The sequence below is a fragment of the Bufo gargarizans genome, chromosome 6 (assembly GCF_014858855.1).
Source record: "Bufo gargarizans isolate SCDJY-AF-19 chromosome 6, ASM1485885v1, whole genome shotgun sequence".
Taxonomy (NCBI): Eukaryota; Metazoa; Chordata; class Amphibia; order Anura; family Bufonidae; genus Bufo; species Bufo gargarizans.
Window position 1 is genome coordinate 61,493,508 of NC_058085.1, and position 21,659 is coordinate 61,515,166.

The 21,659-nt window shown below is 42.1% G+C and overlaps 1 protein-coding gene across 1 annotated transcript in view; it reads left to right on the forward strand.

The window, feature by feature from the left end:
* CACNA1G (calcium voltage-gated channel subunit alpha1 G) overlaps window positions 1-21,659 on the forward strand; it is a 294,602-nt gene that overhangs the window by 89,813 nt on the left and 183,130 nt on the right. The window contains 1 exon segment of the mRNA XM_044297004.1: window positions 3,204-3,337. Within this exon segment, the coding sequence (XP_044152939.1) occupies window positions 3,204-3,337 (134 nt within the window).

A 21,659-nucleotide genomic window follows, 5' to 3' on the forward strand; every position in this document is an offset into this window, starting at 1 on the left:
TTTTTCTTACATTTACAAAATACATCCAGGCCCCTCTTGAAATCTTTTAGTGAACCCACCATCACCACCTCCTCAGGCAGAGAGTTCCACAGTCTCACTGCTCTTACCTGTAAAGAATCCTCTTCTATGTTGGTGTAGATACCTTTAGGTCTAGACAAGGTGAATAAAATGGGCAGCAAGTTCTGTCAATATAATTTACTAACGTGAGTATGGAAACCCCTACTACGTCAGTCACATACATTATTAGGAATCAGTGGCACAGTTTGACCTCATGCGCTACGACCATATTTTGCATCTGTGTCCGATCCGCATTTTTTGCGGATTGCACATGGACCCATTCATTTCTATAGGTCTACAAAAAAAAACATGATGTGTTCCATTTGTTGTCCGCAAATTATAGAACATGTCCTATTCTTATTCTAGTCTTATTGTGAAAAAGGATAGTCATTTTTAGTGATGGGCAGGGGCCGACTGGCAGTTAAAGTGGCTTTGGAAAAAAACCTAAAGAGGACCCATGTTGTAGGTGGGTCCAAGTTGGCAAAAGACGGGGAAACACAAGTAGACTGGGGCACCGTTTGCGGACCGGCATACAGACACAGTCGTGTGCATGAGGCCTTATTGAGATAGTGTTATTGATGCAGCCTGAGTCTGCTAAGGAGCTCATGGTGGGGTTTCACCAGGTCAAATTAACCTCACTCCAATGCAAAATTTTCTAAGCCTCTCCTCTTCTATAGCACTCAAAGGAATTACAGTAGGAATTATAGGGTGACATCACCCTTATCTCCTCAAAATGCACACAAATATGTAGTCAAAATACCGGTACTCACTTCTGCAATTTACTGCACATCTAACAAATGAGGACACCTTGGAGCATACCATAAAGTCTGACTAGTGGAATTCATACCCAGTCCGCTACCTGTAGTAATACACGACAATGGCCCTGTCACCATGCTTCTCTGCTGTCAGCTCTGAAGTACCGTGGACCAGAACTGCATACAAAGCACACCTCTGTCATTTCAGGACACTGCAGTAGGAGCAGAGGAGCACTGACTACAACTTCTAAAAATACCTCAATGCAAAATCGCGTAAGATATCATTATTGGCAGAAATAAAAGCTGACTTGTTGCTATGGGCAAGAAGAAGGTGATTTTTGCCATATTTCATTCAAGGATGTGCTGCTGGCCCAAATAGTAGACCGCAGAGCTGGATCTGATCAGATCTAGATCTTTATTTTCTTTCTGATATTATTGGGCATGTGTTTTATTTTATTTTTTCTACCAAATTATTTATTGAACAGCAAATCTTAATGGACTGTACAGATGTGTCTTTCCTTACCTTTCCTGTTGGCTTCACATATCCCGAGACATATCCCGATGACTAATCATCTGCTTTGGAAAAAGAAAAAAAAAGAACATTTTACGAGACTCTGTTGGGAGTTGATTATGCTATATATGTCTCTATATGGCCACCCAGTGGTTGAGATAGTTAAAATCAATCAGTCGCGTTACATAAAGTTGCAGTGTAGCCCAGACCTTAAAGACAAAGGTGTCCAACTTTACCTTTCCATGAATTTCATTAAGGACTCCAATTTCTCATTATGCAAATTTCAAATACATTCTCTTGACATGGTGGAAAACCCCCAACAGGATGCAGTTCACATCTCAACCACTGGGTGGCCACATAGAGACATATATAGCATAATCAACTCCCAACAGAGTATCGTAAAATGTTTTTTTTTTTTTTTCTTTTTCCAAAGCAGATGATCTCGAGGCAGTCATCTCGGGGATATGTGAAGCCAATTATATATTTTAAAGTCTCAGTGTGACCCAGTCCTTAAAGTTAAAAATGCTTCTATAGGTTTTCCAGAGGAAACAGTAAAAAAAAGGATGACTACGCATTTTGGAGCCAAACCAGTGTCTTCCTCAGGCCATTATGACCCAAGGAAGGCATTGGTTCACAGCTAAACCGTGTAGTCTTCTTTATTGTTGTTCATGTATCTTTACCATTTTTTAAACCATATTGCCTTTCTGCTTCCAGCACATAGACCAAACGTAACGACAACATAACATTTTTCAACTGCATAAAAAAGTATTCAGCTACGATTTTTCAGAGGATCTTGCAACCTCCCAACTTCCTCACATACAATAGATACGTGCTTGGTCCTGCCAGGAGTGTATGTGGTATCCATTACCATTCCATGGTGGCCAATCTCCTCGGAGAACAAAAGGATTGGACGTTGAAATTCAGAGTGCCCAAGCCTTGGAGCGTTAGACTTTAGATTGTTGGCTGGTACCAGTTTGGGCGAGAGTAGACTAGTGTGTATGGGAGCCTTTACTGGTCTAGCTAACACATTTTCTAACATACTATACGCCCCAGAACAGGAGGTGTTGGTCCTATTTCCATCCATTGCCCCTTTGTGGAGATATTAGGCTTTTTAGTTTAGTTTTGGGTGCAATGAGGACGATGCAGTTGCACCTCATTTCACCTGAGGTTCTACTCCTTCTCCTTCCTGGCTATGCCCTCACTTTAAATGGCAGGGCCGGGCAGTGAAGACGTGCTCACCTCTGTCCCTGAAGTCTCCAGAAGTCTCGCGATTGCTAGTTCGCTTCACTGTTCGACTCAGGCACAGTATAGGATCCATCAAACGGTGAGCATCTGTACTGTACCGCGCCAAAAAGTGAAGCAAAAGAGCAACTGCAAGACTTCAGGACCAGGTGTGAGTCTTCACTGCATGGCCCTGTTAGTCAAAGTGGTGGGAAAGCGGCTAGGAAGGAAAAACAGAGGAGCCTCTAGAGCAACGGCACCACCCCCGTTGCACCCAGGGGTTAATTAGCATAAAATAAAAAGCCTAGTTTCTACAAAATGGGGCCACCAATGGAAACAGGACCAACACCATTAGAATGTCTTGACAAGAGCACATCTGACATGTAAGATGATTTCATAGCAAGCTGTGTGGTGACAGATTCCTTGTAGGGACTGATATACTGTATATACATCCCTGGAAAACAATATCATCCACATTGGTGGCCCCTGGTTGGACACAATTTAAACTAGCCGAAGAAGGCAGATATTTCTATGTTGTTTTTGTTGTTGTGTCTTTATTTTAGGGAAAGTGCTTTTTATTCCAATTTGTTCATTTGTACTTATTAGCTTTTATAGTGTTTTTATGTTTCTTTCTTAATGATTTTCTTCTTTTAATGCAGGGATTTGACGACTTCATTTTTGCATTTTTTGCTGTGGAGATGATTATCAAAATGTTTGCTCTGGGAATATTTGGACAGAAATGCTATTTGGGAGACACCTGGAATCGTTTAGATTTTTTCATAGTTATCGCAGGGTAAGTGCTGTTATTGTCATCATTATGTTCGGATTACACCATTAATGCTCCTTTTTAAAATAGGATTTTGTCATAATGGTTTTCAGAATGCAGAGCTGTGCACCCCCACCCCACGAAAAGTAACTTATATGTGAAGGCGCTCACCGTACGGGATAAATATGTCAATATTTTAATAGTACAGGAGTTTTGGGACGTGGCAGTGCCTATGATGTTTTTTTTTTTATTGTTTGTTTACTATTGAGAAACGGAGGGGTTGAGCGGGGAAGAGGGCGGGCCGGCCATCCCGTCTCATTCATCATTTTCCACGCAAGCTTATGGCGTGGAAAATGGCCTTAAACTACGCCAGCAAGGGAGCTGCCGAATTATAATCATGTCGCACGGCTGTTGGCAGCAAGTCAATCATCGTCCTTAATAAATGTCCCCTGAAATGTTTTTTTCATTCTTTATACTATCTTTTTTCACGCCTTTTTACTGACGTAAACAGAGGGTTTTAGCTAAACAGCTTGCTTTAATCAATCATTACATGTACCCAAAATGGTGGATTAAAATCTAGAACTTGTCCTGCAAAAAATAAGACCTCATAAAAGTACATTGATGAAAAAACAAAAAAGTTATAGCTTTTGGAATGCGATTTTTAAAAAAATGTGTGTGGTCACTAAGGGGTTAAATGGACAATTCCATCAGATTATTTTATCGCATCTTAACATCCTACATGTGAATTAAAAATATTTTTTTTAAAACGGATAGTTTTCTGCATATAATTTTTTAAGTCACTCCATATATTCTACTTCCTTTCATGTCTTGGCTCTTGAACTTTTGGCGTTTTAGCGCAGCAGACTGTCTCAAATTATCCGGCTATCACACCAACCAGAGACAGACCTGTAGTGACGTAAAGCGATTGTGTCACAAAACATATCCTACAGTTTTCAAACCAGCACCTGGATCTGAATACTTTTGTGATTGCATGTAATTAATTTAGCATAGCCGCTGAGCTATTCAATAAAATATATTTGTATAGCGCCACCTGCTCTTTTCCTTATCTCTTGTCCACCTGTCTGAGCTTTTCAAACATGCTCGGTTTAACTCTTCATCTTCCACAAGCAATTTGTTCTGCTAGATGCTGTGACAGTTACAGGGAGCGAGCTGCAGCAGAAAGGACATGCCCCCTGAGCTGCCTGGCTGAAGAGAATCTAGCAGAGAAATTGGAGCAATGAATGTGGAGGTACAGGGCTGGTTCTAGCTTTGTTATAAAGGGATTGTCATGTACTATATGATGTCTGATTTTCATTTTTTAAATAAAGCACCACTCATTTCACTGATAAATAGAATGCTCTTCTGTGGACATCTTTATCTAGACCTGTCAAGAAGTTTATAGGGCTGTTATACTCTTATCCCAATTCTACATCCACTGTCATCATGAGGATTACCTTGCAGATATCTTCCCTTCACAGCAGCAGTAAACTGACAATGGATTACCTATCTACAGGTCCTTCTAAAAAAATTAGCATATTGTGATAAAGTTCATTATTTTCTGTAATGTACTGATAAACATTAGACTTTCATATATTTTAGATTCATTACACACAACTGAAGTAGTTCAAGCCTTTTATTGTTTTAATATTGATGATTTTGGCATACAGCTCATGAAAAAAATTAGCATATTTCATCCGACCAATAAAAGAAAAGTGTTTTTAATACAAAAAAAGTCAACCTTCAAATAATTATGTTCAGTTCTGCACTCAATACTTGGTCGCGAATCCTTTTGCAGAAATGACTGCTTCAATGCGGCGTGGCATGGAGGCAATCAGCCTGTGGCACTGCTGAGGTGTTATGGAGGCCCAGGAGGCTTCGATAGCGGCCTTAAGCTCATCCAGAGTGTTGGGTCTTGCGTCTCTCAACTTTCTCTTCCCAATATCCCACAGATTCTCTATGGGGTTCAGGTCAGGAGAGTTGGCAGGCCAATTGAGCACAGTAATACCATGGTCAGTAAACCATTTACCAGTGGTTTTGGCACTGTGAGCAGGTGCCAGGTCGTGCTGAAACATGAAATCTTCATCTCCATAAAGCTTTTCAGCAGATGGAAGCATGAAGTGCTCCAAAATCTCCTGATAGCTAGCTGCATTGACCCTGCCCTTGATAAAACACAGTGGACCAACACCAGCAGCTGACATGGCACCCCAGACCATCCCTGACTGTGGGTACTTGACACTGGACTTCAGGCATTTTGGCATTTCCCTCTCCCCAGTCTTCCTCCAGACTCTGGCACCTTGATTTCCGAATGACATGCAACAGTCCAGTGCTGCTTCTCTGTAGCCCAGGTCAGGCGCTTCTGCCGCTGTTTCTGGTTCAAAAGTGGCTTGACCTGGGGAATGCGGCACCTGTAGCCCATTTCCTGCACACGCCTGTACACGGTGGCTCTGGATGTTTCTACTCCAGACTCAGTCCACTGCTTCCGCAGGTCCCCAAGTTCTGGAATCGGTCCTTCTCCACAATCTTCCTCAGGGTCCGGTCACCTCTTCTCGTTGTGCAGCGTTTTCTGCCACACTTTTTCCTTCCCACAGACTTCCCACTGAGGTGCCTTCATACAGCACTCTGGGAACAGCCTTTTCGTCAGAAATTTCTTTCTGTGTCTTACCCTCTTGCTTGAGGGTGTCAATGATGGCCTTCTGGACAGCAGTCAGGTCGGCAGTCTTACCCATGATTGCGGTTTTGAGTAATGAACCAGGCTGGGAGTTTTTAAAAGCCTCAGGAATCTTTTGCAGGTGTTTAGAGTTAATTAGTTGATTCAGATGATTAGGTTAATAGCTCGTTTAGAGAACCTTTTCATGATATGCTAATTTTTTGAGATAGGAATTTTGGGTTTTCATGAGCTGTATGCCAAAATCATCAATATTAAAACAATAAAAGGCTTGAACTACTTCAGTTGTGTGTAATGAATCTAAAATATATGAAAGTCTAATGTTTATCAGTACATTGCAGAAAATAATGAACTTTATCACAATATGCAAAATTTTTTTAGAAGGACCTGTATATAGGAGATCTTATCATATGTTCGGACCAATACAGACTATATTTTGTATGTCATTTTCGATGGCATAATACTGCCAAAATGACACGGAAAAACAGCCAAAAATTAAAATGAATATTGGCCCTGATCTATCATGCCTTCACTCCAGAATTCCAGCTTCAAAATAGGGCTTTTGCGACTTTTTGCATTCACTTGCGCAAAGATTTTACAACCTTTTGCATTTTTACAGTCTGGGCTCCGTTTCCCCTTTCTGACCTACGTCATGTGACATGAGGTTCCATCTGCTGATCATGTGACCTCCCTTGCTGATTGCCCTGACCCCCCAGACAGAGAATGCCAGTCTCAGCGAGCGCTTTATTGAGACCAGCAGGGCAGCGCTCAGGGAATTATGTGCATGTGCGCCGAGGAAACTAGGGGCTTACTCCATCTAAGGGGCAGAGCAACTAGTGGGGGAGGCTGCAAGCATCATTGAAGGCCGAACTTGTGGCTCACTTACTGAGACTGGCACCCTCCATCTAAGGGGGTGGGGCAATCAGTGAAGGAAGTCACATGATCAACAGAAAGCTACACCGCATCAATGAACCTTGGACAGTCACTTTCTCGAGATCGCAGGTTGGAAGATTAGACATCATATAGTACATGGCCCTGTACCTCACATGGATCCAGAGATCTCCCAGAGGGGCAGTGGAAGGATGGAACTGAGCATGTGCGTCCAACTCAGAGAGATGGACAAAGAAATAAGAGAAAAACAAACAGCAGGTGGCACTATACGGATACATTTTATGGAATAGCTTAGTAGCTATACAAAATTTTACAAGATTACAAAAGTATTCAGATCCAGGTGCTGGTTTGAAAACTGCAGAATATTTTTGGTGGGACAACCCATTTAAAACAATTATTAGTAAATGACTGGTTTAATGCAAACATAATTATTTTAGATAGTTTTATATTCCTGCACAACCCCTTTAACTGTGTGTGAAGATCTGAAACAAGTAAGGATACATACACATATCAGTGAAAAATGGCCCCCTATTTTTTTTCCAGAACCTTTGCAGTCTATGGGGCAGTTGTTCCACTCTTGATTGAGCAGGACCTGCCAAAGGACCTTCGCTCAGCGTGATGATGTCACCACTCGATCAGGTGGAAGCACACAGTTATGTCATCACGCTTAATGCAGGTCGTTTTGCAGGTCTTTTACAATCAAGAGAGGAACTACTGCCTCTACGTGTGCAAATGGATGAGGGGAGTGATTTTTTCATTTTTTTTTCTATAAAGAATCATGATAGTTGAGCACCACTATGGGGGATATTATTACCACTAGGGCCACTATGGGGGATATTATTACTGCTAGAGCCACTATGGGGGGTATTATTACTGCTAGGGCCACTATGGGGGATATTATTAGCACTAGAGCCACTATGGGGGTAAATATTATCGCTGAAACCACTATGGGGGGCATTATTACTGCTGAGGACCACTATGAAGGACATTATTAGTGCTGGGGCTATTATGGGGGACATTATTTGTGCTTGGGCCATTATGTGGGACATTATTAGTGCTGGGGGCCATGATTACTTCTGGGGGCAATTATGGGGGACATTATTACTGCTGGGGGGCCATTATAGGGGACATTATTACAGGCGGGGGGCCATTATAGGGGACATTATTACGGCTGGAGGCCACTATGGGGGACATTATTAATGCTGGGGGACACTATGGGGGGAATTATTACTGCTGGGGCCATTATGGGGGACATTATTAGTGCTGGGGGTCGTGATTACTTCTGGGGGCAATTATGGTGGACTCTATTACTGCTGGGGGCACATTATAGGGGACATTATTACTGCTGGGGGGACATTATTACGGCTGGGGGACATTCTTACTGCTGGGGGGCATTATATGGGACATTATTACTGCTGGAGGCCACCATGAAGGACATTATTACTGCTGAGGGCCACTATGGGGGACATTATTAATAGAAAAAATCACAGAAAAACACCCTGCACAGTATGATATATAATTGTGCGGATGTCCCTGGCCACATTATTGAAGAAAATCACAGAAATAAGATAATAATGCACTTAGTAAAGTAGATGCAAGCACTATATATGGACAAAGTCCTCACTCTGATATGATAATATCTGAGACACTTAGCCAATATATTTAGATTAAAACACATCTGAGCCCGCCTACCGAACGCCAAGGTGGTCTCAGGTCAGACGGGTCCTACGCTAAACCTACCTAAGCCATTGGGCTTCTATGTTCAGGAGCGCAGACGCCGCACATATGGTGTGCTGCCCCTAGTCACCTCCATGTGCATCAAGCAACCAATGGGGGGAGGAGCAAGCACACCTATATGTGCCACGTAATCAAGGCGCTCTATTTGATAGGAAGGTCAAAAGTGCAGAGGAATGCTACTCCCAAGATATTAGGTGCGCATTCACACTTGAAGGTGCCACTACCTCAAGCAAATACTACATAGACAAAAAAATCCACAGAAAAAACTAAGATAAAAACATCCTGCACGATATGATACAAATTTGCGGATGTCCCTGGCCATATTATTGAAGAAAACCACAGAAATAAGATAATAATGCACTTAGTAAAGTAGATGCAAGCACTATATATGGACAAAGTCCTCATTCTGATATGATAATATCTGAGACACTTAGTCCATATATTTTGATCAAAACACATCTGTGCCCACCTACCAAGCGGGGGACACTATGGGGGACATTATTACTGCTGGGGGCCAATATGGGGGACATTATTACTGCTGGGGGCCACTATGGGGGACATTGTTACTGCTGGGGGCCACTATGGGAGACATTATTACTGCTGGTGGCCATTATAGGGGACATTATTACTGCTGGGGGCCACTATGGGGGACATTATCACTGCTGGGGGCCACTATGGGGGGACATTATTACTGCTGGTGACCATTATAGGGGACATTATTACAGCTGAGGGCCACTATGGTGGACATTATTACTGCTGGTGGCCATTATAGGGGACATTATTACTGCTGGGGGCCACTATGGGGGACATTATCACTGCTGGGGGTCACTATGGGGGACATTATCACTGCTGGCGGCCATTATACTAGACATTATTACTGCTAGGGGCCACTATGGGGGACACTATTACTGCTGGTGGCCATTATAGCAGTCATTATTACTGCTGGGGGCCATTATAGCGGTCATTATTACTGCTGGGGGCCACCAGGGGGGACATTATATATGCCGAGGTCACTGCAGAGGTTGGAATTTTATTTAAAAAGCCAATGAAATTCAGCCATTTTTAACAGATGCAAAACGGCCATTAAAAATGGACAGACGGACAGAAAATAGCTATGAAAAACTGCCAGTGAGTCTGTTTTTAATAGCGTTTTTTTTTTTCACTGTCATGTGCACGTAGTTTAAGATAGATACAAGAGATAACGAGAAGAAATGAGGAGGCAAATCTTCACTTTTCTGCCTCGTGCCCTTTTCTTCTCCCCCAGGGAGATTTTTTCATTTTAATATGGTTACCAAAATTTGCATATTTAACCTGTGGCCTTACTAATATTTTGTGAATATTCATTCTTCTGAAGTCTGGTGAGTGCATTATTACTTCTAAATAGATGTGTGTCACCTGCAAGTGCAGAATCCGCATTGCTAATCCGCCCCATGATCCCTACTCTCTGGAGATGGCGCCTAAGCCTTTGGTTCACTTACAAACCCTGTTTTCTAGCCCAGTGGACCTTAGTTACACAGAGGCAGCTGTGAGGGTTAGCACCGAGTCCCCAGTCACTGTCACGTTACTGTCATATTACAAGGCATTACTGATATTTTCCATAGAACTGGATTTAAGGAAGTAACAGGTGATCACTGTGTAAATGAAAAGTTCTTCAGCGTTCAGCTTCTAATATACAGTCCTGATCAAAAGTTTAAGACCACTTGAAAAATGGCAAAAAAAATCATATTTAGCATGGCTGGATCTTAACAAGGTTCCAAGTAGAGCTTCAACATGAAACAAGAGGAAATGGGAGTGAGACAAAACATTTTTTGAGCATTCAATTTAGTGAAAACAACGAATAAACTGAAACAGGCTGTTCTTCAGCTGATCAAAAGTGTAGGACCACACCTCCCCCAAAAAACTAAACCCCCGCAAAACAGAAATCCAACTTCCAAACATGAACTCAGTAATGAGTAGCTCCGCTGTTATTGTCTATCACTTCAAAAATTTGTTTTGGCATGCTTGATGCAAGCGTTTCCATGAGGTGAGTGGGAACATTTCTCCAAGTGGTGAAGACGGACGCAGGAAGGCCATCTACTGTCTGGAACTGTTGTCCATTTTTGTAAACTTCCCTTGCCATCCATCCCCAAAGGTTCTCAATTGGATTTAGATCAGGGGAACACACAGGATGGGCCAAAAGAGTGATGTTATTCTCCTGGAAGAAGCCCCTGCACTTCCTGAAGCTCCATTGTTCCACTGAAGGAAAAAGCACCCCAGACCATTATGGCGCCCCCTCCACTGTGGCCCGTAGAAAACATCTCAGGTGGGATCTGCTTGTCATGCCAGTAACTTTGGAAACCATCAGGACCATCAAGGTTACATTTTTTCTCATCAGAGAATAAAACTTTCTTCCACCTTTGAATGTCCCATGTTTGGGGCTCTCCTGCAAAGTCCAAACAAGCAGTTCTGTGGCGTTCAAGGAGACAAGGTCTTTGAAGACGTTTTTGTTTTTGAAGCCCTTCAGTCTCAGATGCCGTCTGTTTTCGGCGGCTCGGATGCGGACCCAAACAACAGTCGTGTACATGAGGCCAAAGGGTGAGGAGTTGAGGTGCTCTGAGCTGCTAGGAACCGCCCTCAGTGCACTTAAGCCCTAAATTGCATAAATGATAAAAGTCATTTTTTTTATTCTTGATTTTCTTGATTTTCACAAGACAGGTGTCATTTTACAGGTGTTCAACCCTACCAGGCTGTATGTCTGGTTTAATAGGGTTCATCCTGCTGATAGGTGCTCTTTAACCCCTTAAGGACCCAGCCATTTTTAGCAAATCTGACATGTGTCACTTTTTGTGGTAATAACTTTAAAACGCTTTTATTTATCCAGGCCATTCTGAGATTGTTTTCTCGTTGACATATTGTACTTCACGACAGTGGTAAAATTGAGTTAAAAAAAATACAACATTTACCAAAAATTTAGAAAAAATTTCAAATTTTCAAATTTCAATTTCTCTACTTTTATAATAGAACTCTTTTGTGAATGCCATTTAGTTTAGAAGCAAATCTTGAAATTTTTCAGAAAATTTCCAAAACCCACTTTTTAAGGACCAGTTCAGGTCTGAAGTCACTTTGTCAGGCTTACATAATAGAAACCACCCAAAAAGGAAGGCAGATTTCACTGGGATAATTTTAAGCTGCCATGTCACATTTGAAGATCTTCTGATGCACCCCTAGAGTAGAAACTCCAAAAAGTGACCCCATTTTAGAAACTACACCCCTTAAGGTATTAAAAACTGATTTTACAAACTTTGTTAACCCTTTAGGTGTTCCACAAGAATGAAAGGAATATGGAGATACAATTTCAGAATTTCACTTTTTTGGGCAGATTTTCTATTTTAATAAAAAATTTTCCACTAACAAAGCAAGGGTTAGCAGCCAAACAAAACTCAATAATTATTACCCTGATTCTGTCATTTACAGAAGCACCCCATATGTGGTCGTAAACTGCTGTACGGACACACGGCATTGCGCAGAAGGAAAGGAACCCATATGGTTTTTGGAAGGCAGATTTCACTGGGATCATTTTAAGCTGCCATGTCACATTTAAAGACCCCCTGATGCACCCCTAGAGTAGAAACTCCAAAAAAAGACCCCATTTTGGAAACTACAGGATAAGGTGGCAGTTTTGTTGGTACTATTTTAGGGTGCATATGATTTTTGGTTGCCCTATGTTACACTTTTTGTGAGACAAGGCTACAAAGAATAGCTGTTTTGGCACAGTTTTTATTTTTTTCTATTTACAATGTTCATCTTACAGGTTAGATCAGGTGGTATTTTTATAGAGCAGGTTGTTACAGACACGACAATACCAAATATGACTGTTTGTTTCAGTTTTACATAATAAAGCATTTTTGGGGGCGGCTGTCTTATGTAGGGGCTAACTTTTTTTTTGTATTAGATGACGGTTTGATTGGTACTATTTTCTGGTGCATATGACTTTTTGATCGCTTGGTTTTACACTTTTTGTGATGTAAGGTGACAAAAAATGGCTTTTTTGACACCGTTTTTATTTTAAAAAAAATTTACGTTGTTCACCTGAGGGGTTAGTCCATGTGATATTCTTATACATCAGGTTCTTTCGGATGCGGCGATACCTAATATGTATACTTTTTAAAATTTATTTCCGTTTAACATAATAACAGCATTTTTTAAACAAAAATAATTATATTTTACTGTTTCCATATTCTGAGTGCCATAGTTTTTTTAGTTTTTTAGGCAGCTGTCTTAGTTAGGATCTCAGTTTTTGCGAGATGAGATGACGGTTTGATTGGTACAATTTTAGGGTGTGTATTACTTTTTGATCACTTGCTATTACATTTTGTGATGTAAGATGACAAAAAAATGGCTTTTTTGACATTGTTTTTATTTAATTTTTTTGACTGTGTTCACCTGAGGGGTTAGGTCATGTGATATTTTTATAGAGCAAGTCGTTATGAACATGGCCATACCTAATATATATATATTTTTTATTTTTTATTTAAGTTTTACACAATGATATCATTTTTTAAACAAAAAAAATCAAGTTTTGGTGTCTCCATAGTTTGAGAGCCATAGTTCTTTATTTTATGAGCGATTGTCTTATGTAAGGTATCAATTTTGCGGGATAAGATGATGGTTTGATTGGCACTATTTTGGAGTGTGTATGACTTTTTGATCGCTTGCTTTTTATGATATAAGGTGAAAAAAATGCCTTTTTTTACACCATTTTTATTTTTGTGGTATTTTTGTCGAGCAGGTTGTTGTTACGGACGCGGAGATACCTAATATGTCTACTTATTATTATTATTTTTTACATTTAACACAATATAAGCATGTTTGAAACAAAAGAAAATCATGTGTTAGTGTCTCCATAGTCTGAGAGCCATATTTTTTTTTATTTTTTGGTATATTGTCTTAGGTAGGGACTCATTTTTTGCGGGATGAGGTGACGGTTAGATTGGTACTATTTTGGGGGGCTTACGCCTTTTTGATCGCTTGGTGTTGCACTTTTAGTGATGTAAGGTGACAAGCGCAGTTTTTATTTTATGTTTTGGACGGTGTTCATCTGAGGGGTTAGTTCATGTGATATTTTTACAGAGACGGTCAATACGGATGCAGTGATACCTAATATATCTGCTTTTCTTTTTTTCCCTATTTTTTACAATTGTTTTTACTTTATTTTGGGAAAACTGCTTTTTTTTTTACTTGAAACTTTTACTTTTTTTTTTAAAAACTTTATTTTTTTCACTTCTTTTTTTCACTTTATTTTTCATCCCACTATGGGACTTCAACATTTTAGGGTCTGATCCTTGTTTCAATACAGCACAATAAATTTGGGCCAAATGGTTCTTACCTGCCGACACATTCTATGTTTCTATGTCTATGTTTCTATGTCAGTGTCTTACACTGTAAGACGCTAACAGTTGCCTAGGAGACCAAGCTCTGAGGCTGGATCTCCTGGGCTTCCGTAGCTGGCAGTCCCGATCCCTGTTCAAGGCATCAGGGCTCCCATAGCAACCATCGGGTCCCCATAACCACAGCACGGGGACCCGATAGGGATATACAAGCTACCGCAAAGCCCCTGTATGCCGCGGTCAGTGTGATCGCAGCATACAGGGAGTTAATCAGCCGGCATTGGTGTTTTCACCAATGCTGGCAGATACAGCAGGGGCCCGGCTGTCAGTATCAGCTGAGCCCCTGCTGCTGATCGCAGCAGCGCGTGTGGGGCAGCGCATTAACCCTAGGATGAGAATGCTCGTTTTAGTGCCTGAAGTACCGGCCAGTTAGGAGTCCTAACTGGCCGGTACTTCAGGCACTAGGACGAGCATTCTTGTCCAAGGTCCTTAACGTGTTCAGAGTGTAAATATGTGTAATGATAAACCATAAGCGTCGCTCATTGACCCTCTAAAATATTGGAAAGTACAAAAGTTATGAGCGCAGGATAATCAAATCCGATAAAGGACTGCCCTGGTGGTTCTGATCCACAACACCTGAAGAGATTGAAAGAAAAATAACAGGATTTATGGAAACTCTCAAGTAACGGCTCGGTTGTCTTTTGTGAAACCTCAGCAGATGGCATTGACATTAACGTTAACCGTGCATTGTCTAGATTAGCATATGCACTCCGTAAAGATCTGCTACAATATTTTTGGTGAAGTTGATATTATTTTTGTTTTGTTTTTAAAATTCAGCCCCGGAGTGATCAGCTGATCGCTTTGATGATGTATCGAAGCAGCTGCTGAAATGTGGTGTCACATAGTGGTCATTCAGATAATCGCCGTCCTTGGAATAAAAAGACAGCCTGAGCGTCTCCGTTCTGTCCACTAGAAGGGGCTTCCTTGCTCAGGACGCCCTTCCAAGGAAACAAGGCATGGAGAACTATGGCTGTACACAGGCTGTCAGTTTAAAGGGAATGTGTCATCAGAAAATTATCACATTTTTATGTTTAACATATTTTTAAATACTTTTTGATGAGATTTTTAATTTTCCATGTCAATATCTGTGTTTAAACAAAAAGCATAAAATACAGTAGTTTTTGCACTGGCCACTAAGCTTAATATTAGGAGCCACTTCTTGGTCTGTACAGATCACTTTACTGAAGTTATCTGCTTATCTGTGATTCTAATCAGGATCCACCATTCACAATAGGTAATTGTCTATTCTCTCCTTGTGACAGGTCACAGAGCACCTCCTAGAAAACTCTCCCATAGAAGTCAGTGAGGTCCCCTCCTGACCACTGTGTCTATGGACCATAGGGCTGCCATAAAGCAATTTCCTTAATGCTTTCTAAATGCTGTTAAGAACAGCTTAGGCAAGATGCCCCCCCTCATAATCATGTTCACAATTATTTTGACTAAAAAATCAAAAAAACCTGGAGGAACTGGCAAAATTTCATAGCCGACGTATTGGCATAGCATACTATAATAGATGCTAAAGTGGTCATCTGGAAAACTTCAATTCATGGTCTCTCCTTGGAGCATTGGGGTGACAAAACCTGGCACAGCCTAACTCATAGAGAGAATGAATGGCCTCTTGTTTTTGCTAATCACGGTGTGTCCCAGTGAAAGCCCTTCAACTGAAAATCCTAGAAAACCCCTTTAACTTTTTCTATAGGGAGAGAACTGACATAATTTTACACTGATACGTCATGGAGACCTGTGCAATGGAGGGGATCTGTGAGTTAGTCCTCTACCAAGCCTCTTTTTTTGTCAATTCAGATTCTCCTGACCCATTGGCACTATGTAAAACTTCTTGGTTTGTTTCTATGCTGTATGCAGCTTTGCCTGTCGCTGTATCCAACTACAGCGACAGGCCACAGTTCAAGCACCAGCCCCTTACATCCTCTAACTGGTTTATAGCTCCTCCCACCCCGACCCCGATCACTGTGCCGACCATGGACATAACATCACAGGAAATAAGTGTCACCGCCGGCTCTGGGAGAGATCTTAGTAGTTCAGATAGACTGAAGACTTAGAAGTCGATCTGACAGATCTCTATTATTTTCATTGTTGCTGACAGGTTTCCACCCCTTCGCAGGTGTTGCTCATTATCAGTCAGATGGCCCCTTTATATGTTCCGCTTTCACTGGTTTCCCTGCGGCTAATAGTTCTTCTGAGGAGTGCTCTGCTTGTGTGGTGATTCTCCTGTTCCAGTTGCTTCTCAAGCTAAGTCCTTTCCCTTTTCTTGTTGTGTCTGTCCTGACTAGGCCTCAGGGAGACACTGGCTCCTTCAGGTTGGAAGGAACTGGTTGCCTCTTTCCCTGTTACCTAAGCTGAGGGTTTGGTGCAGTATGTCAGCAGTCTTAGGTTCCCGTGCATGTGTATTTCTACCTTTGAGACTTGCACATGTGGTTAGCAGCTTAGGGAGAGAGTCAGGGTTTGCTAGGAGGTGACCTCTTTATTCCCTAGGCTTGGGGCCTAGTCTGTAGTTGTTTTGTTATTGTTCCCTTTGGTTGTCTTTCCTTCCCCGTACTACCCATGACAATAAGAGAGAGCTGCATGGACATGGTCCATGGGACATGCCCCAAAGAAAAGCTAGGAGCAATAAATGTAAAAGAAATACATTACAGCGACTTTCATAAAAGATTATTTTAAAAGATGTTGCTAAAAACCTGAAAACCTCTTTAAACTTGACTAAAAGAGTAAGGTTAGTTTTACACTAGGGTTAAAATCTTCCAGCAGGCTGTTCTGGCAGAGGAGTGGTCTGCCGGAGATCATCGTATCCAGCATAGCCATAAGGGCCAGAGCACCGCTAGACCTCATTGACTGTATTGGGATCCAGCCTTTTTCTGGCATTTGTCTGGCCAAATGCTGCCACTAATGCCAGAAACAGGCCGGAACCCAATCTTGGACCCTTCTTCCCCTCTGATATGGTTCCCCTAAGACAGTCAGCATTGGCAGTATGTCTCTGGCTTTGAAGAGTTGAGGTGGCAGTTTCATCACAGTCTCATCACACTGCGCCTGCTCTCCTGTGGGTCCTATCTAAGTGCAGAAAGTGAGGGATCAGTGCTCTCCTGTGAGTCCTATCTAAGTGCAGCAAGTGAGGGATCAGTGCTCTCCTGTGGGTCCTATCTAAGTGCAGCAAGTGAAGGATCAGTGCTCTCCTGTGGGTCCTATCTAAGTGCAGCAAGTGAGGGACCAGTGACTTGGAAATCACACAGAGTCTCAGTGTATTCCTAGATGATTCAGCTTCACACTGCTTCCCCCTGCCTTTTGCTTATGATAGGTTTCTCACTTCAGCTCTTACCTTCAGGAGGCTGGGGGTAGCAGTGTGAAGCTACATCTCATATGATAACCTGTAGATTTTGCACTCATCACACACAGCTTATCATTGTATCAAAGCCTTCCTCTGCATGCCTGCACTCTTATATAAAGTAGAAATGATATAATTTTACCATATAATGGATATGTTAAGAATATCCTTCCTTTTTAAATGAATCTACAATAAAGCCTGCATTCTTTTATCCTCATGGCGTGCAGAATGTTATCCTGTTGTTTGTACATTTGAAACGAACAGTGAGTGATTCAATTACGCCCTTCTCCTTTGTATAAATAAGAGGAGAAGGGCGGATCATGACAACTCTCCATGCCATTGCTGGCTGCACCATGATCTGAAGGAAGTAGACATAAAGCAATGCTTAGATCTTCACATTTGGGAAGCCATGTAAGTAGGGCTCTGTAACATTGTGCCAGAACCCTACGTTTAGCATATGTGCTAGGAAAGGCTCCCAGCATATATCTTAACTATATCCATAGGCCTTTATTTAACCAGTGGAGGACCATTTGGCCTTCATCAGGACAGTATGCTCCAGTATATGTTTTTTCAACTATACAGAAAAGTTTTGCAGGTTATGCTTTCCTATATAGATGGTCACCGAAAAAGTGGTTTATTTACAATGGGACACAATGAGTGACATTTCCCGGGAAATCTTCCAACACAATTCTTAGACATAATGTGCACAAAGCCTGTGAACGGTAGGTATTCTTTGTCCGATCATCCAGTCGGTCATGTATGGTTTTAGTAGATTACCGGGCTTGATATGAACATTGTCTACTTTATTGTATTTTTTTGTGAGGGGGCATTGCTTCGTGTCTGTTATCCAAGACTGTAGGTGAACATAGCATTTGGAGAGCATGCACCACAGATGACATGTTCAGAAAGGCATTGGACCAACCATACCACATGGAAGCACAAAGGTGCAGGGGAGCCCCATTCCCTATACGATTGGAGCTCAAGACCAGGGGAGATAGGCCCCTAGATGCTATATTGGTATTTTTTTATTTTATGAACTTATATAGCACTACTATATTCCGCAGTGCATTACAGACATTAGCATCAAGCATCATGTCCCCAATGGGGCTCACAATCTAGGTTCCCTATCAGTATGTCTTTGGATTGTGGGAGAAAACCAGAGTACCCGGAGGAAACCCACACAAACACGGGAAGAACATGCATGTTGTCCTTGGTTAGATTTGAACCTAGGACCCAAGCGCTGCAAGGCACCAGTGCTAACCACTGAGCCACTGTTCTACCCATTTGAAATAAAGGGGCACCACTCAGGCTGCTCATCTGCTCACACGTCTTGTTATTCACTTGGGATGAGACCAGCGGGTGTTCTGATGTTAGTCCTCTGCCTGACAAGTCAATGAGGTTTGGTGCACAATCATGAAAGGCAAAGCACATATACTGGGTACTGTACTGCAGATTGGGCCAGGCAAGAGAAGGGGAGTACTCTGAGTACATTAGTGATAGCTAGCTGGTACAGAGTAAGCCTGAAAGAATTGTTATTGCTGTGATTGGCCGAGCAAGAGATGTGGTAACCGTTACCTCCTCCCCTTTGCCCGTAAGATTTAACGGAGTTGTGTGAGTTATGGGAGAACTCTCCAAGGACTCCCAAATGTGATGAAATCATAAAAGAATATATACTCGCCACTCACTTCCGCCATTCTCAGCACTGCAGCTTTGGTCCTCACATCCCATTTTAGTTTACGGACTGCAGCAGTGACTTAGCTGTATACTTCAGCCCAGGGGCAGACTAGGAACCTAAGGACAGCCATACAATTGAATTCAGGAAGGCATCGGTTGCCGCCGGCCAGGTACATGAGTACCTGATGCGCCCAGCGTTACTTACCACTTAGAGCATTAGTTCAATATATAACTGGCCGTCAGCAGTAAGGAGGGTTTGAATGGGTCCTGGTTATTGGACCACCGAGAAATTTCCCTGTATGGTCTGCGGCCAGACTGGCCCTGCTTCAGCCAGTCACTTCCCTAGTGGTATATGGACAACCCCCATAGCCCTGTGCAGAAGACAGCCCCATAATAATTCTGCTCAGTCACAACTTTACATGCAGAGCCTAAGATTTTGGAAGTGGGTAATAAACCACTGGAGGGGGGAGAGGGAAAGAAAATCCGGAGTCACACTTAAAAAAATTTGGAATGCTGAACTTCATGGTAACTAGTCTAAAAACACTTAAAAACAAAATTCTTCTGCTGATATGCAAACTCTTGAAATTAACAGTTTGTGCTCAGCCGCCGTGGGCGCTAACAACAAAACAGTGTGGCATTTCATTGATTTGGCCCACGTAGGAGAATATTCCTTTCTTTGCGAGGTGTTACCCTATTCCGTAAGCAAATATAGTATTGTTTTCTTACTTAAGAAAAAAAAAGTACAAAAAAGTGACATTTTTTCCTTTTCAGTTCTCTCTCTTCAAAACCAAAGCAGACACCTGGTTTAAATTAAAGTCTGTTTCAGCGCGCAAGAATCTCCTGGCCGTGGCAAAGAATCCACATAAAAAATCCGCACAGCATGGCCAAAAGTGTGGTGTTCCTGAGGCATCAGGCATTTCGGATCTCTTGTTTTACCAACTTCTATTAAGTACATGGGGAGCTGTCTCTAATGAACTGGAATTTCCTGGAAAGGCATGCCTTTAAAGTTGTGGCCCACAGGATGTCTGGAGAGGGAGGGAGTTTATGAACTATGTATTAAATCACATACAAAAAAAAAAAGAAGCGTATTCATAATAAAATAAATTTAAGACCTGCTAACAATAACTGCTAATGGAAGAGTCGCTTCAGCATAATTGCACGACGTTAGCTCGCTTGTGCAGATATTGCGAGGAAGCTGCTGGTGGTTGCTATTAGCAATATTGTAGGTATCGACAAATTCCTATACAATATGAAATCTCAAAGGATGTACAGGTCCTTCTCAAAACATTAGCATATTGTGATAAAGTTCATTATTTTCTGTAATGTACTGATAAACATTAGACTTTCATATATTTTAGATTCATTACACACCAACTGAAGTAGTTCAAGCCTTTTATTGTTTTAATATTGATGATTTTGGCATACAGCTCATGAAAATCCCAAATTCCTATCTCAAAAAATTAGCATATCCTGAAAAGGTTCTCTAAACGAGCTATTAACCTAATCATCTGAATCAACTAATTAACTCTAAACACCTGCAAAAGATTCCTGAGGCTTTTAAAAACTCCCAGCCTGGTTCATTACTCAAAACCGCAATCATGGGTAAGACTGCCGACCTGACTGCTGTCCAGAAGGCCATCATTGACACCCTCAAGCAAGAGGGTAAGACACAGAAAGAAATTTCTGAACGAATAGGCTGTTCCCAGAGTGCTGTATCAAGGCACCTCAGTGGGAAATCTGTGGGAAGGAAAAAGTGTGGCAGAAAACGCTGCACAGCGAGAAGGGGTGACCGGACCCTGAGGAAGATTGTGGAGAAGGACCGATTCCAGACCTTGGGGGACCTGCGGAAGCAGTGGACTGAGTCTGGAGTAGAAACATCCAGAGCCACCGTGTACAGGTGTGTGCAGGAAATGGGCTACAGCCACTTTTGAACCAGAAACAGCGGCAGAAGCGCCTGACCTGGGCTACAGAGAAGCAGCACTGGACTGTTGCTCAGTGGTCCAAAGTACTTTTTTCAGATGAAAGCAAACTTTGCATGTCATTCGGAAATCAAGGTGCCAGAGTCTGGAGGAAGACTGGGGAGAGGGAAATGCCAAAATGCCTGAAGTCCAGTGTCAAGTACCCACAGTCAGTGATGGTCTGGGGTGCCATGTCAGCTACTGGTGTTGGTCCACTGTGTTTTTATCAAGGGCAGGGTCAATGCAGCTAGCTATCAGGAGATTTTGGAGCACTTCATGCTTCCATCTGCTGAAAAGCTTTATGGAGATGAAGATTTCATTTTTCAGCACGACCTGGCACCTGCTCACAGTGCCAAAACCACTGGTAAATGGTTTACTGACCATGGTATTAATGTGCTCAATTGGCCTGCCAACTCTCCTGACCTGAACCCCATAGAGAATCTGTGGGATATTGGGAAGAGAAAGTTGAGAGACGCAAGACCCAACACTCTGGATGAGCTTAAGGCCGCTATCGAAGCATCCTGGGCCTCCATAACACCTCAGCAGTGCCACAGGCTGATTGCCTCCATGCCACGCCGCATTGAAGCAGTCATTTCTGCAAAAGGATTCCCGACCAAGTATTGAGTGCATAACTGAACATCATTATTTGAAGGTTGACTTT